Below are 15,058 nucleotides of genomic sequence, written 5' to 3'. Positions count from 1 at the left end.
TAAAATGGTAGCATGTCAGTTTAATAATCATGATTATCCAAGTTTCAACATGTACGAGGACATCGAGAAAGGGGTGAGGTGTGAGCTTTTCAGTGTGGCAGTGGTGTTACATCAGTGATCAGCTCTGAGCCTTGTTTGCAGTGGTGTTTGACGGGTTGACAGATGAGGTCAGGGAGGAATATGATGTTTGCAGACGATACTGTGATCTATAGTGAGGGTGAGGAGCAGTTCAAAGAGAGCCTGGAGAGATGAAGGTGGAGGTATGCACTGGAGAGAAGAGGAACAAACGTCAGTACAAACAAGCCGGAATACGTGTGTGAATAAGAGATGAAAATGGCAATGTAAGAAGCAAAAGCAGTAAAGACGAATGAGTTGAAATGCCTGGGATCAAGTATTCAAAGCAACAGAAAATGTAGGGGTGGGGTGGGTAGAAGTCTCAAATCTATTCTAACATGCATTTAAACCCATAATTCGTGACCATGAACACTAGGTATGTGTAAGCCAGTTTAAACACTAAGCAAAAAAAAAAAAAAAAGAAGGTTGTTTGCTATAAATTTAAGCTGATGGGTTTGGGGTAACTGTGGCTCAGGTGGTGGAGCAGGTTGTCTTTGGGATGTCAGTGGTTTGATCTCCTGGCTTACCGTATCAAACACACTGTAACTTAAACAATGGAAGTGGTTAGGGGAGAAAATCATTTGATGAAACAGCTGCTGTAAACAACTAATAGTAGCTAATTATCTATAGTCATGTGATCAGAACGCACATTGCCTGCATATTTTTCTCCCTCACAACACCAATGATCCCACACTTCTTTTCAGCATGTCTCAGCATGTCTCTGCATGTTTTGGTATCTGTCACTTCTGAAGCTGTTCCATCACGTTTTTGTCACTGCGAAACACTTCCATTGTTTTTCATGTGCTTTTGCAGTATTTTCTATTTGCATGTGCTTTCTTGATGTTCATTATGATTTTATTTATATAATCGCCTCAAGGCGCTTTATTTTGTAAGGTAACACCCTTTTAACAGGAAGAAACCTCTAGCAGAACCAGGCTCAGGGAGGGGCAGTCATCTGCTGGGTTCAGGTTGGGGTGAGGGGAGGAAGACAGTGTGTAGTGTGTTTGACCTCTCTGGGTCACCGTACTGGCTCTTCCTGTCCATGTGTCCACCCCGAGTTGCCTATGACATATCTTTAGGGAGTGTGAGTATGTGTGTGAATGTTAGGCAGTGTTGGTCAAGTTACTTGAAAAAAGTAATCAGTAACTAATTACTGATTACTTTCCCAAAAAAGTAATCCCGTTACTTTACTGATTACTTATTTTCAAAAGTAATTAATTACTTAGTTACTTAGTTACTTTTTAAAAACACGATTTACAACCTGAAGGTGATAAAGTGATAGATCTGTCAGCCCAATTCTACTTTTTCTACATAATCCATCATACAAAATGTAATCAAATGGAAAAATCTCTTTTTTTAACTTGTTTTATCAGTTTTAATCTTTTAACTTTATGCATCAAGCAAAAATGTAATTATAGGCTATGCAACATTCTCTGACTGGAAGAAATTAGTTTAACATTTAAACCTATTTTCTGCACATTCCAGCACATAAAATAAAATATTTTTTGTGTTTACACTCAGTCTTTCAAATAGATGCAAGTAAAACACAGCAGAACATAAATAAAGTCAAAGACTCAGCGGTCCTGTTGCTCTATTTTCACCTATTAAGCAGCACCGCGGTAGGCGGAGGTTTACCCTGGTGCAGGTGTGCCACAGCGGTCAGTTGAAGAATCCGGGACTTTCTCTGTGAGTTTCCCATTACGTCGTTGCGCACTCGGTACTTGCTTGGAAGTTTAGGGGGTTTTTTTCGCTGTAAAAAGAAGTTTTCTTCCCACGCACAACGGACGCTAATGTTTTTGTCACTTTTTATGGAATCAAACTCAAAGTAAGGTCAGTACTTCCACGCTTTAAACGCTGCACGCTCATACTCTCTCCCACAATCGATATATGATCCATTGTTGATCCGCACACAGCTGTTGTCACTAACGGTGCACTCGCTTACGTCACTGTCGTGAGACATTCTCGCAAAAAATCACGGTTTTAGTAACGCAGTAACGCAGTGTTCCTACGGGAAAGTAATGGTAATCTAATTACCGTTTTTGCAATAGTAATCCCTTACTTTACTTTAAAGTTACAAGTAACGCGTTACTGCCCATCTCTGGATATAAGTGCTTAAGTATAGATTTGGGAAAAGAAATACTGTATAACTGTGTGTAATTGGGTGAATGAGAATGAAAGGGTTTTGAGCACTTAAAACTGAGGAGAAAGATGCTTATAGGTACCAGTCCATTTCCCATTTATAAGTAAATTCAAGTATATTGGGTATTTACTTAAAAAGTAGTTGAAGTCTGCTGAAGTATGTTTTTTAGTCTCCAGCATGAACTTGCAAAAATAGGGTTGGATGACTGACATGGCTTTCTTTGTTTGTACTTAGAATTTCATGTTTACACATTAAAATATTCAACATACACACACATACTGCTGGCAGATTGACACTAGTGTATGATTTATGTCATTTGCTTATTTAATCATTGAGCAAAATTTTAATACAATCTGTGATTTCCCTGCTTCATCACATACAGCCAAGAGTGAGAAGGAAGAGGAGTCAGGAATCCTGTTTCTGAAACCAGAGAATGTGAATTTAAGTTCTGTCTGAGCTGCCACATTTTAATAAAAACTGTCTGACACTGGTTTTCAGTGGCCTGTAAGGAAATCTATCATCAGCTCACGGATTCATCTTTAAATATTTGTCAGGGCTTTGTGGGTTTTTTTTATCCCTAAATAATAATAATAATAATAATACATTTTATTTGAAAGCGCCTTTCAAAACACTCAAGGTCGCTGTACACAGTAGTAGTAGTAGTAGTAGTAGTAAATCTTCCTCTCACTCTTAGGCTTCACATTTAATTAAACAGCCATTCTTATTTGTTTAATGAATTAAGATTTAACAAATGTAGCATGTTAAAAAAATATACCACCTGACTTACAGTCCCTGCTTGCCTATCCAAATTTATTGCGTTGTTTGAATAACAAAAGATGCACTGAGTGACAGGTAGTGCAATAGAGGATGGGCTTCGGTTTTCACTGTCAAAAAAGGGTGTGGATCAGTGACGATACAAAAATAGGAGCGTTGTAATTACATTTCATGAGTTTAAATCTTCTTTGATAGACAGCCTTCACAACCAATTAGCAGGGTTTAAATGCTCGCCCATTGATTTATTAGCCAATAGTAATGCATGGAATTCCGAGGTGGGCGGGCTTACCACGTTCAGTGCCAAGGCTTGTCCGTTTGGGAGCTCCGGCAACAGATGGTGGCAGTGGCGTCTACCTACGGCACAAATCTGACAGGGAGGAGACTCAAATGGGGGTGTCCGGAATTGTGAATAGAGTTGGTTGTCTAACGATGGACCGGAAGAAGACTTTGTCAGTGCAACTCCATTGATAATTTCTTGGCTAGTCTTTTAGAATTTTATCCTTTTTTTCTTTGTTTTCCAAAGAAGGCCGCAAAAGCCTCGAACTGGATTTGTCGACACACTGGGCTCAGTTGCAAGAGGGCATCTCTGGGATTGCTCGGAAAGTCTCGTAAAATATGTCTGCTGGAATGTGACATTTTGAAGACGTAACACGGTCATTTTGAAGAGACTGTTTTATTTACTTGGTACCACAAAGTTGAATTGATGAGGAGCAGAGAAAAGTTAACGAACCGAGCTAACTAGTTAGCTAACATGCTATAATGCTAGTTGGCTACTTAGCATCGAAACTCTGGCATGTTGAATGAATGAATGGACCAGCTGCTTTAAACTAAGAGCGGCTTTTGTTAGGACGAGAATATATCGACTGTTACATACGCCCAGTCTGACTTTCCACTAAAAGGCAAAGCTTTTGGCTGTTTGGTCTCCGGCTGCTGCTCTACTTAGCCACAAATGGACAGGAATGCAGTTCCTGGGAATTGGTGGAGAGCGGCGTTTTAGGACGCAAAGATAATGTGCTTGTACTGAGTGCAGCCTGGTAATGTTTATGAGGCCGAGGGAGGCTAACCTCAGCTAGCTATATATATTTGCACTACTTGGATTTGGCTGCTATCGTGTGAAGCTTCCGCTCAGTTTGGAATGGGGAATACGGTGTCATGCTGCGTGTCTCCGGAGTCGAGCCCCAAACTGCCATCGAGACTGCCGGCAGAGCGGCTGGAGGAGTTCCAGACCAGCACCGAAGTGAGCGACGACACTGTGCCCTACCTGCAGCACATAAGCGACAGAGAGGTCCCTGATGGTAAGAGCCTGCCAGACATCCAGCACTTAACGATTCCTTTATAGCTTTAACCCCCGTTTCACTTTTCAGTATCTGGGCCTGTGAAACACTACACCCATATGTGTTTGTTTACAGGGAGGCTCATCCTAATCCACCCACTGGCACAGAGCAGAATGATCTTTGTGTGACTCCCAAGCACACACGCAAACTTTGATGACTGTATACAGGCTACATCATGTATGCACAAACTTCTGTTAATATTGACCCACGGGATGAATCGAAAGCGAAAGATCATCCAAGAACTAAGTAATAATAGTGTTTCACAACATGCACACACCACACCCACTTTGGTTATTGCCTAGTTACACCTTCTTTGTATTTATTACCATGCCAGTGGTAAAACTGGCCTTTTTAATTAGGACATTCTTGGCACCATTTATCCACTGCATTATATTGATCAAATTGGCATTACATACAAAAGTTAGACATCAAATGTGAAAACAAGCTTTTTGATATCTTGGTTACTTAGAATCAATTTCTGCAATCTACTGTGTGGGGAAACTTGAAAAGGTAAAAATAAAGAAACTGAGACACACACACACACAAAAACAAACCCAAATGGCAACTGTGTTTAGTATTTTCTTTTTTTGCATGACATTTTTATGTTCACGCATGAAATTTACATATTCCTTAGGAAATAACTTCATCTTAATGTGTCTTTAAGCAGGTAGTGGTTGAACACAATGTTACAGAATAAAAAGTACATATTAAGTGTTGTACCCCTCTTAGTTTTGATGCCCACACTGTAATTTCATGCTGTGGTACAGACCCCGATCAGGAAAGTATCTCAGATATTTCTGTGTGATGTAGAGCCAAGCTCAGTCCTTATGTCGCCACTCTTTATTGATTCCCCAGCTTGCACAGTTTATTCCATTTATGAGGTTATGGACAGTTGTGAGTGCAGTTTGTGAAACCAGCTGTTGGCAGGGTGAAAGTGGGAGGGGGGAAACAGGCCAGCAATCTGTCGTGCATTCCTTATGGTACTCCCTTAACAAATGCTTCTATCACCTAATCCCTTGTATTTTATGTAATGTGCCGTCTGCATGAATTTGGAGAAAATGGATTTCTAAGTTGTGGACGTCTATGAACCAGTGCCAGCAAATCAAACTAATGACACTTGTGCTCTGTTTAATGTCTAAGTTGTTTTGAAAACCAGAGGTTTTGTTTTAAATGTAGTGAAAAGTTTTAACATAGTGCTTGTGTCCTTGATAGTCTCTGTATTTGCACAGTAAATTGAAAAAGTAATTGGACAGTAATGCCGTTGCATTTGCTAATAGTACTCGGGCAAATTGGATTTAAGGAGTAAAGGTCATTGTAATTGTAATGCTTTAATTGAAATTTTGCACACAATCCACCTGTCAGGCAACACGATTACATTTAGTTCTTCTAAGTCAGATGTGTTGGAGGCTTTAAACCTCCAACACATAAGCACAAACAGGTTCCCAGTCTCTCTAATCTGTTCTGAGCTTCATGTCTTGTTTGTCTTTAAACAATTAAAAGACTGTCTTTATTACATTATTCTCCACTATTTATGATGATGATTTACATAAATACACTGTGTGATCTTATAAGTGTTTGATGGTTTTGTTAGCTCACAACTTTATGGTTTTTCTTTTCTTTCTTTATTAATGCAGAAACAGGAGCTAAATGCTTCACACCAGCCACTAATAATGAACATTTAAATGCTTTTCTTCCTTTTGTTGTATCAGAGCTGGCCTTGGAGTCTAATCCATCGGACCACGCCCGAGCAAGCACCATCTTCCTTAGCAAGTCCCAGACAGACGGTGAGCAATCATAACATGACACTCACACAGCAGTGATTCACACAAACTGTCTTCATCTAAATCCCAGTTAACAGAAAACATGCACACATCTTTTCACTTGAGCAAATGTTTGAAATTCAGTGGTCTTTAACCTGCCAGCTCCCCTAGTTGTGAGATGATCGGCTACACCCTCAGAGAACAGCACCGGTAACTGTTGGGTGAAATTACAACACTCTATCCTGGCTGAGACCTTAGTTATAGATCCTATTGTTATAGCTGCTGCTCTGCAGATACATAAGTGTCTTTTAAAAATTCATCACTTTCTTACTGTAGAGTTTAAGACTAAGATGTATCATTTAAAAAACCAAGTTGGCGATTACTTGAAAGGGTCTCAGAAGATTTTTAGAATTTTATAAGGAAAATACAAAATAAATCACTTTTAATGGTTTGCTAACCTATGCATTATGAGTTATGTGTCCAAGACATAGTTGAATAAGTATATATGGTATTATATTTACAGAAAAATATCTAAACAAATGTAAATAAACTCTTCTAACTATAATTTATTTTACATGATTCTTGAGTGTGAAAAGGCTGTTAAGTGCTGTGGTATTACAATTAGTCTTCTGTGATTGATGCTGCTTTTAGTCTTTGTTGAACATTTTAATTCTTTTGCAGTACGAGACAAGAGGAAAAGCAACCACATAAACCATGTCAGTCATGTAAGTGTTTTGAAAATTTACATTAAATTTTTGCTTTTAATATTTAAAAAAAAAATCAATCACACTAAGCTTGGTTTTTAATATCCTAATGGTGACTTTAATATAACTAATTAAATGGAACTTATGAACTTAATTTATGGGCTATTAGCTTGTACATTTCATATTGTAGAGGGCTTCATTTGCGTTTATTGCCAGTGAATGAATCACTTTCAGCGAGGAAAACATTTAAACAAAGATGATCCACAAATATTGTTAAAACAAAACAATTATAACACAGAACTTTCAAAAAATTGGAAATGTAGGAAGCATGCGTGACCGTCTGTCCCCTGAACACCAGTTAATTGTGTGTTGTATTTTTTTGTTTTTTTTTAATGTGTGAAGGTGTCCCCTGGTCCACTCTCAAAGAAATACAGCTCCTGTTCAACCATCTTCATAGACGACAGCACCGTCAGCCAGCCAAACCTCAAAAGCACAATCAAATGGTGAGAATGTCTCTCAGAAACACAAACACACAGGGCTGTGTTGTCCAAAGGTCCCTCCCTCAAAACAAAGTCCTGTTACATCAGAGCATAGTAATCCTGGAGTGTTAGAAAACAGATGCGTGACTAAAGCTCATGTTGTTTCCCCTCGTTTAGGACAATAATCTGTAGTGACATTAGTCCAGTGAATGTGGATCATTATATCAGGATTATCTGAGTGTGATTAAATGAAGCCTTCTCGCTGAATGTGTCAGATATTTTGTCACACTATAAGCTCTAATACACATGCACACACGATGCTAGTGTCACACTGAGGTTGTAGCTATTAAACTAATCGGGGGGTTTTCTTTCTCTTTCAGTGTCACTTTAGCAATATACTACCACATCAAAAACAGGTATGTGTAAATGTTGGATTTGATTACTATCGTGTAACTTTTGGCAGATTATTTTATTAAAACTAGTGTGCCTGTGAAGTATATTGACTGATGTATTGCTTGTGCTGTAGGGACTCGGACAGGTCACTGGACATCTTTGATGAGAAGTTGCACCCCTTGTCGGTGAGCATGTTAATGAAATTAACCAGCTCTCCAGCTCAATAATGGTGGTAGACTCACATCGTTCATGTTGATGTGAGTCAGTATGAAGACCCATCACATTTACATGTGTAGGCACTCTGCCCACCGGTCTTCTTTGGGCCACGTTTTTCTAGAAACTTCACAAGTTATTAAGAGTTGTGATGCTTCACAAAAGGGATGTGAATCACTGTTTTAAAAAGAACCCATAATGAGGAAGAAAAACATCCTCTCTTGCGGTCTGCATTAATGACTTCCATTCAGTTGTAGATTTGCGATAAAGATGCAGAAGTGGTTTCTTTTCACTGCCTTACAGCGTGCTTTTGGCAGAGCTGAAGTTATCGTAGTGGAAAATAAAGAAATTTCACTGTTAAACTTATTCTACAGTTTCCATTAATAATGGATTTCAGCAGCTAAATGGTACAGCTTCTTTTTCACCAATCAATTTTCTATACTTAAGAATGTAATCATTGCATCATGCCTGACACATCCAGCTTTTTGTGGTGCGTTTCCACACAGCTTTTGGCTCCAGACTTTCAGATGAATTACTGAGCTACAAAAAAAATAACCCCAAACAAACAAATGTGACCTGATTGTTGTTAGACCTTTGTTGCTTCTGTCAGACAAGTGTGTATTTTTCACCTCATGCAGAGAGAGCCGGTGCCTGATGACTACGCATATGTAGACCCAGAACACAAACTGATCTACCGCTTCGTCAGGACACTGTTCAGTGCTGCACAGCTGACTGCAGAATGTGCCATTGTCACTCTTGTAAGTGGTGTCTTGATTTATTTATCACATTTACAACAGTAATTGCATTGCACACTGCATATTTGATTTCACCCAGTGTGTTTATAATGTTTTAATTCTTTTTCCTTTTTTTATATTGTTTTTGATTTCTGTCTGGGTTTGTTTTTTGTTTTGTTTTGTTTTTTTGGATGGAGCTCATGCCATGGTGTACTTCTACAGTATCAGAATTTAATCAAACACACAAAGATCACCAAGTGGATATTAATTCAAGTTGTGCTCAGCATCGTGTTTGTCTGTACTGAAGATAACCTGAGTGACATGAACACAGCTGTGGAGGTTTTTGTTGTTGAGTACTTTGATGTTGTATTAAATGGCCACCAGATGGCAGTGAACGCCTGCATTTATGCTGTTTTCCCAAATAGCAGAAATGACAGTTGATCGTCAGTATGAAGACAAAAGACACTCTTAAGTCAGAGCTGTCAGAGTAGGATTCTCGAATTTTTCTAGCTCAATCCCTATATTTACTTTCAGTTTATATCATCCTACAGGCTGGGTATTTTGGAAAGTAGTGTTTTGCTTATTTATTATTTTCAGCTGTTGCAAAAATGAAAACTCAGTATTCTGTTTTCAAAATGGCAAAAAAACAACAACACATCTTTGTAGTTTTGCAGTGGTGCTGTTGTGGCTGTTGGCTTGTCTCATAATCATTGTTATTAGAACAGAAATACAGTGTGGTTACATACTGTAAAAGTAGTCTGGAAGGTGCATATAGGGATTTTGCTCAGTACAGATACACACACAACCAGACTATTGTTCCTGACTAATTGTAGTGAACTAGCAAAGGAATTATTAAAACCTCTGAAGCTTTTAACATTCTTCGTCCTCAAGGTGTACCTGGAGCGCCTGCTGACCTACGCTGAGCTTGATATCTGCCCCGCCAACTGGAAGCGTATTGTCCTGGGAGCCATCTTACTGGCTTCTAAAGTCTGGGATGACCAAGCTGTGTGGAATGTCGACTACTGCCAGATCCTAAAAGACATCACTGTGGAGGACATGTAAGTTGTACAAGTGATCTGAAAAATGAGAACATGGTGACTGTAAAAGAACCACTGGATTTAGTAACCTGTTTCCTGTTAATATAGTCACATCCTTGGTGAAGTCTAATTTCTGTAGAGAAGATCAATCAACTTGTTCAGAAAATACATGTTAAAATAGTAATGTCAAATATTACCAAGAATGTAAAGCAGATTTAGTGCTTTAAGTACACATATCAAGGCAAATCTTACTCAAGGGTTTAGAATAACAACAATTCAAATGAAGGAGTGAATTTATCAAGGAAATCCTTGTTTTGCTGGTGCTGACTGATCAAACAGCATACCGACTGTGGAACCAAACAGTCTTTTCATTCTGCTGTACTGGTATCTTGCAGGCCCGTGTGAAGCACCACGATCAGAGTGCATTCAGTCAAAACTAGTTTGCTAGCAGACATGCTAGAAATGAAATGTGGTAATAGCTGTTTCAAGCACTTGTAAGTGGAATGAAAAGCCAGAGAAGATGTGGGTAGAAGCTTGAATATGATGCACAATTTCAGAACATCGCTTCTGAAACATAATTGTGACATTTCACTTAAATTTGAAAGAAAGTGTTTGATAAATTCAGCTAGGAAGAAGAGCACCGTCCCCATTTAGCACCTCCTAAGGCCGTGGCACTCAGCCTGTGTACAAAGCTGATTTCCCCCTTTGGGTTTGGAAAGAGATGCCGCTGTCACTGAATCAACATTGTTCCAGATAGCCTCAGGTCTGTTTGAGAGGTTGAGAGAACATACAAGTACCCAAAATCTTTATTGGGTACTTGTTTGGGTTTGTTCTTGGTGAACTCTGGGGTGCCAAAATGTGGGTTGTTGGCATGTTCAGGTGGGGAAAGCTCCAGGAAACGCACATGCAATGAGAAAATGAAGAAATGTGTTGATTTAATAATTTATTTATTTGTTTTTTGCTGTCCAGCTAGGAAAATTGTTTGTTAATAATGCTCAATCCGCCCCACTACCATCATCACCAATAAATAAATAAATAAATAAAAGGAATACATCAACAAGGATGCACTTAAAGCAGACAGATGAAATACGGGGATGGAGAGAAGCCACAGCAATCTGTGCTGTCTGTCAGGCTATAAGAGTCGAGAGGCTGCACTTGGAAGACCCAGGCTTTATTTCCTACAATTGCTTTTCGTGTGTGTGCGCGCTCATATGCGTGTGTTTGTGAAAGAGGTCGAAAGTGCCTCCTTGTTTTTTTGTGATTTGGAAAGATGCGTGTGCGCTCTCTCTGCGAGCCCCCATCCCTCTCATACGTCTGACCTACCCTGTCTGTGCCCTGTTTTCATTGCTTCCTCTGAAGTGTCTTTGTGATCCCGGCCCGGTCTGGATGGAGGGATGGGAAGAGGAGTAGAGGGAGAGAGAGAAACAGAGACGGAGAGAAGTGGAGAGGAGGGTCTCAAGTGCTCTCACTGCTTCTACATAATGGTCCTGGCTCTCGCCCGCTCCATTAGTTGCCCCGGGAGACCAGACATCACACACACACTCACACACTCGCTCTCACCACCTTTGCTGACCAACAAAGCATCCTGGATGCTGTCTCCTTGGCGACCACCTCCCTTAGATTTTACTCGTGACTGTGATGATGAGGAAGGATGATGGAGGTTGTAGTCTTGAAAAGGATGAGCTGCGATACTCCAGCTAAGTGCCTGGATGTCTGATTACCCACGTGTGAGTGTGAGCCCTTTATAAAGATATATCAGATTCCATCTTCTGAGAGATGAGTTTTAAAGCTGAAAGCGACTGAATATAAAAGTTTGTGTAGAGAGAGGTTTGTCCTGTCTGCTTTTGTTTCTTCAAATCGTGTCGTCTTCACTGCTGCTTGCTAAACGAGCAGAACTCATCAAAATGTCTTGTTGAGAAGTTGTTTCTTACCTGTCAGTTGGACCCTGGTCCCCTTTTCTGTGAACAAGTACAAAAAGGAACTTTTGCAGTGGTTGTTTTGGGGGATTAGTTTACAGTGGCTTTTCACTAAAAAGATATTGTATACTAGGAACTTTCATATGTTGTGCTTGCAGGAGAAATTGTCTAAGCTAAATATTCCCTTAATGCACAACTGTAGTTGACTATTTACTTCAAAATATTACTCATCCACCTGCTACTAATCAAGGCTGTCGCAACAACTAGTGCTGTGTGATACTGCAAATTTTAATATTGATCCGATACCATCTAAATACAGGGCCAGTACCATCCATCCATCCGCTTCCACTTATCCTTTTCAGGGTCGCGGGGGGCGCTGGAGCCTATCCCAGCTGTCATAGGGCGAGAGGCAGGGTACACCCTGGACAGGCTGCCAGTCTGCCGCAGGGCTAACACATATAGACACAGACAACCATTCGCACTCACATTCACACCTATGGGCAATGTGGATTAATCAATTAACCCATCCCCATAAGCTGCATGTCTTTGGATGGTGGGAGGAAGCCGGAGTACCCGGGGAGAACATGCAAACTCCACACAGAAAGACCCCGGCATGATGGTGGAATTGAACTCACTTCATGCTGTGCGGCAACAGTGCTAACCACCGTGCTACCATGCTGCAATAATACAATAAAGGCAGCTTATGTAATGAAGAGACCGTGTCATGAGTTCTGGGATGAATCATCATCATTTTTGTGAATTCTCAACATAATTGTAATGATCACTAAATAACAGATTTTCAGTTTTCACAATAATTAAAAAAATCAAAACAACAACACACTGAAGTTTTTCATGAATTTTAAATGTGTCTGTCTTTAAAGCACCTCTGTCAGCTTCTGCTGTTTAGATGTGCTATAGTCTACAAATAACATAAACATGATAGTCCACACAAAAAATAGACATTTGTCATGGTTAATAAGTTGTGATTTTGTTTTTCTTTATTATATTACAATAAAAAAAATAAATAAATAAAAAAACTCAATTCAGTTGATACATACTGAACTTAAGCGACACAGAGTATCTATTCAATACCAAAACCACCAGCAATAGCAACAGTACTATTAATATTTGAATCGGTACGCCCACCTCTATCCATAACCAGCCGCTTGAAGTTTCAAAAAGCAGGTTGCAAAAACAAGTGTGATTCTGATAAATCTTTTCAAATGTCTCCTACTGTGTCACAAATTATGTAAAATGCAATTATTTTTTTTAACTTTGAGACTGGGTGACTAGGCTGTTCTTTCCTAGGGAAAAAATGGGCTCTATTTTTTACACACACTCATACCTTACAGTCCAAATTACGTCCCAGGTTTTGACTGTTGGGAATAACCCTAAGGTGTCTTCCTGATCTCTAGGAATGAGATGGAGCGCCACTTCCTGGAACTTCTGCAATTTAACATCAATGTGCCGGCCAGCGTCTACGCCAAGTACTACTTTGACCTGCGACAGCTGGCCGATGACAACAACCTCAGTTTCCCTCTGGAACCCCTCAACAACCAGCGTGCCCAGAAACTAGAGGTAAGCTTCCTTCCAGAGACTACAGAACATCCGTCTGTAATACTCATCTAACGCTGCCTCGGATTAGGAGTTGCTGGTAGATACTCTGTATTCTCAAGTTAAAGGCTGTTTATTTTGGCAACTGTTTCTATGGCATTTACAAGCAGGATTTAATTGAACTAATAAAAGTGTTAGTGATTAGTACAGTAGGAAGAACCACCCTCTGAAAACAGTCTGAGAAATTTCTTATGTAGCTTTTTTGCTCATGACCTGGATTTTTAAAGTGCAACAAAGGCTGTTTTATCATTTACTAATCATTAGATACCTTTAATTCAAACCACCTGGTTAAATCAAAATGATCTAGTCCATCTGTGTGTGACTTTTGAGTAATTGTGCTTTGATAATGCTCCTCCAGGCCATTTCAAGACTATGTGAAGACAAGTACAAGGACCTCAGTCGAGCCACAATGAGGCGATCTCTCAGCGCAGACAACCTGATAGGTATACGACGCTGCAATGCTGTGCTCTCATAGACTGCTGCCCTCTGACCTCCAAAGTTCAGCTAACCCACAGCCAGCCCCAGAAAGCATTACCCACAGAGTTATCAGGCAAGGACAAAATGCCACTGTATGACCTGTCCACACGGTAATTTACATTACAGCTGTAGACGTGCGTGATTGTTAAATTAAAGGTGTTTACCTTATCTGAAGCATTATCATTTGACTGTTGTTTTTACAAGTCCTTTATTTATTTGTTATGTCTATCACTTCTGAGAGAACACATTGAACATGAATGATTGAGTTCATCATCTGTCTGAAATACACTTTAGTTTCTATTTTTTTCTTTTCTACAAAAGTGTTTGAATTACTTCATGCAGCCTTAAAGGATGAAGAGAGTGGTGAGTTATATTTGTTGTTACTGTCACCGTATTCCACGAAAGACCAAAACCAGCAAATGTTAATTGTTCAGATGTGGCGAATTGTTTTTTTTGGGTTTTTTTGTTGTTGTTAATGAAGATTGAAATCATGCTTGAGTGCTATAGCAAGTTAATGTTGGTTGGTCATTTCCTGGGATTCCTTAACAGTATATAAATATAAACTTTCACCAAATGTATCTTTTTTTTCCTTTAGCCACAAAAAAAATGCAAAATGATCTTTGTTGTAAATTAGATTTAATACCAGAAGTTACTGTGGCGACTGTAACTCAGACATGTTTACTGTCGATATGTTTCGAGTACATTTTTCTGTCCATCAGGATTGAACATCCACCATGTCCCATATTACAAGACACTGAGCTGTTATCACTGTGTGGGAGCTGGCTGACGTCTTCTCAGTCAGCTGTTTTGTGACAGGAAAATCAGGAGTGCCATTTGCAATTTGGTGTTAAGTTGTGTATACCACGGGTGATCAAACAAGGCTGTTTACTGACTCTGGATCAGTATTTGAAAATTAATGGCTCCATATGGAAGTTGGGTATATGCAGGTCAGCCTCAGTATTAAGTTCCTTAGATCCTCATTCCCACCGCCCCACCCCCCGCCCCCCATCAGATCACCAGTGTTGTTCTTGTCCAAGCACCCATCCAGCCTAAGGTTTGGAACACACTACACAGATACTGAGGGGGAAAACAAACTGATGGATGCTCCCCTTCTCTTTTGCTTACTATGTAGGCTTCTAGCTGTGAAGTTTGTCTTGTTTTTAATTGGAAAAAAAAAACATTTGCAGATGGAGTATTTTAAATAAACACTAATCATGTAACAAATGTGGTTTATTGTCTTTTATATTGTGTCTTTATGATCAGCTAAGTTCTAAACATTGTTGAGAATATTGAGCCTGACTTCCCAGAGTTCAGTTTAAACACTGTGTTATAGCCGAATATTAGAAAAACACAACATGCGCCATTCATT

At 39.6% G+C, this 15,058-nt stretch overlaps 1 protein-coding gene across 2 annotated transcripts; it reads left to right on the top strand.

Moving 5' to 3' along the window:
* The first annotated feature begins 3,338 nt into the window (after positions 1-3,338).
* Positions 3,339-14,787, top strand: ccnyl1 (cyclin Y-like 1). 2 transcript variants are annotated; one of them, XM_085383725.1, is made up of 10 exons: positions 3,343-4,323; positions 6,072-6,146; positions 6,804-6,847; positions 7,229-7,329; positions 7,686-7,721; positions 7,832-7,883; positions 8,550-8,669; positions 9,537-9,703; positions 13,014-13,176; positions 13,571-14,787. In XM_085383725.1, exons 1-10 carry the CDS (start codon positions 4,164-4,166, stop codon positions 13,685-13,687), a joined length of 1,035 nt encoding a protein of 344 aa, XP_085239851.1. In that variant the 5' UTR covers positions 3,343-4,163; the 3' UTR covers positions 13,688-14,787. The 2 variants fall into 2 exon arrangements, with proteins under 2 accessions (XP_085239852.1, XP_085239851.1); XM_085383726.1 differs by lacking the exons at positions 13,014-13,176; positions 13,571-14,787 and adding an exon at positions 11,042-12,987 and having other exon boundaries at positions 3,339-4,323.
* The last annotated feature ends 271 nt before the right edge of the window (positions 14,788-15,058 follow it).

Source organism: Rhamphochromis longiceps, linkage group LG16, assembly GCF_057381845.1.
Source record: "Rhamphochromis longiceps isolate RC_006_pf linkage group LG16, R_longiceps_female_GT1.1, whole genome shotgun sequence".
Classification (NCBI taxonomy): domain Eukaryota; kingdom Metazoa; phylum Chordata; class Actinopteri; order Cichliformes; family Cichlidae; genus Rhamphochromis; species Rhamphochromis longiceps.
Note: the sequence above shows the minus strand (reverse complement) of the source record. Positions and strands in the feature narration are given on the sequence as shown.

What these genes read in the sequence shown, in the direction of transcription:
- ccnyl1 (XM_085383725.1), top strand. Translation starts at nt 4,164, where the DNA reads ATGGGGAATACGGTGTCATGCTGCGTGTCTCCGGAGTCGAGCCCCAAA. An exon ending in ACATAAACCATGTCAGTCAT is followed by an intron (nt 6,848 to 7,228) that starts GTAAGTGTTTTG and finishes TAATGTGTGAAG; the next exon opens with GTGTCCCCTGGTCCACTCTC. An exon ending in AATGTGCCATTGTCACTCTT is followed by an intron (nt 8,670 to 9,536) that starts GTAAGTGGTGTC and finishes TTCGTCCTCAAG; the next exon opens with GTGTACCTGGAGCGCCTGCT.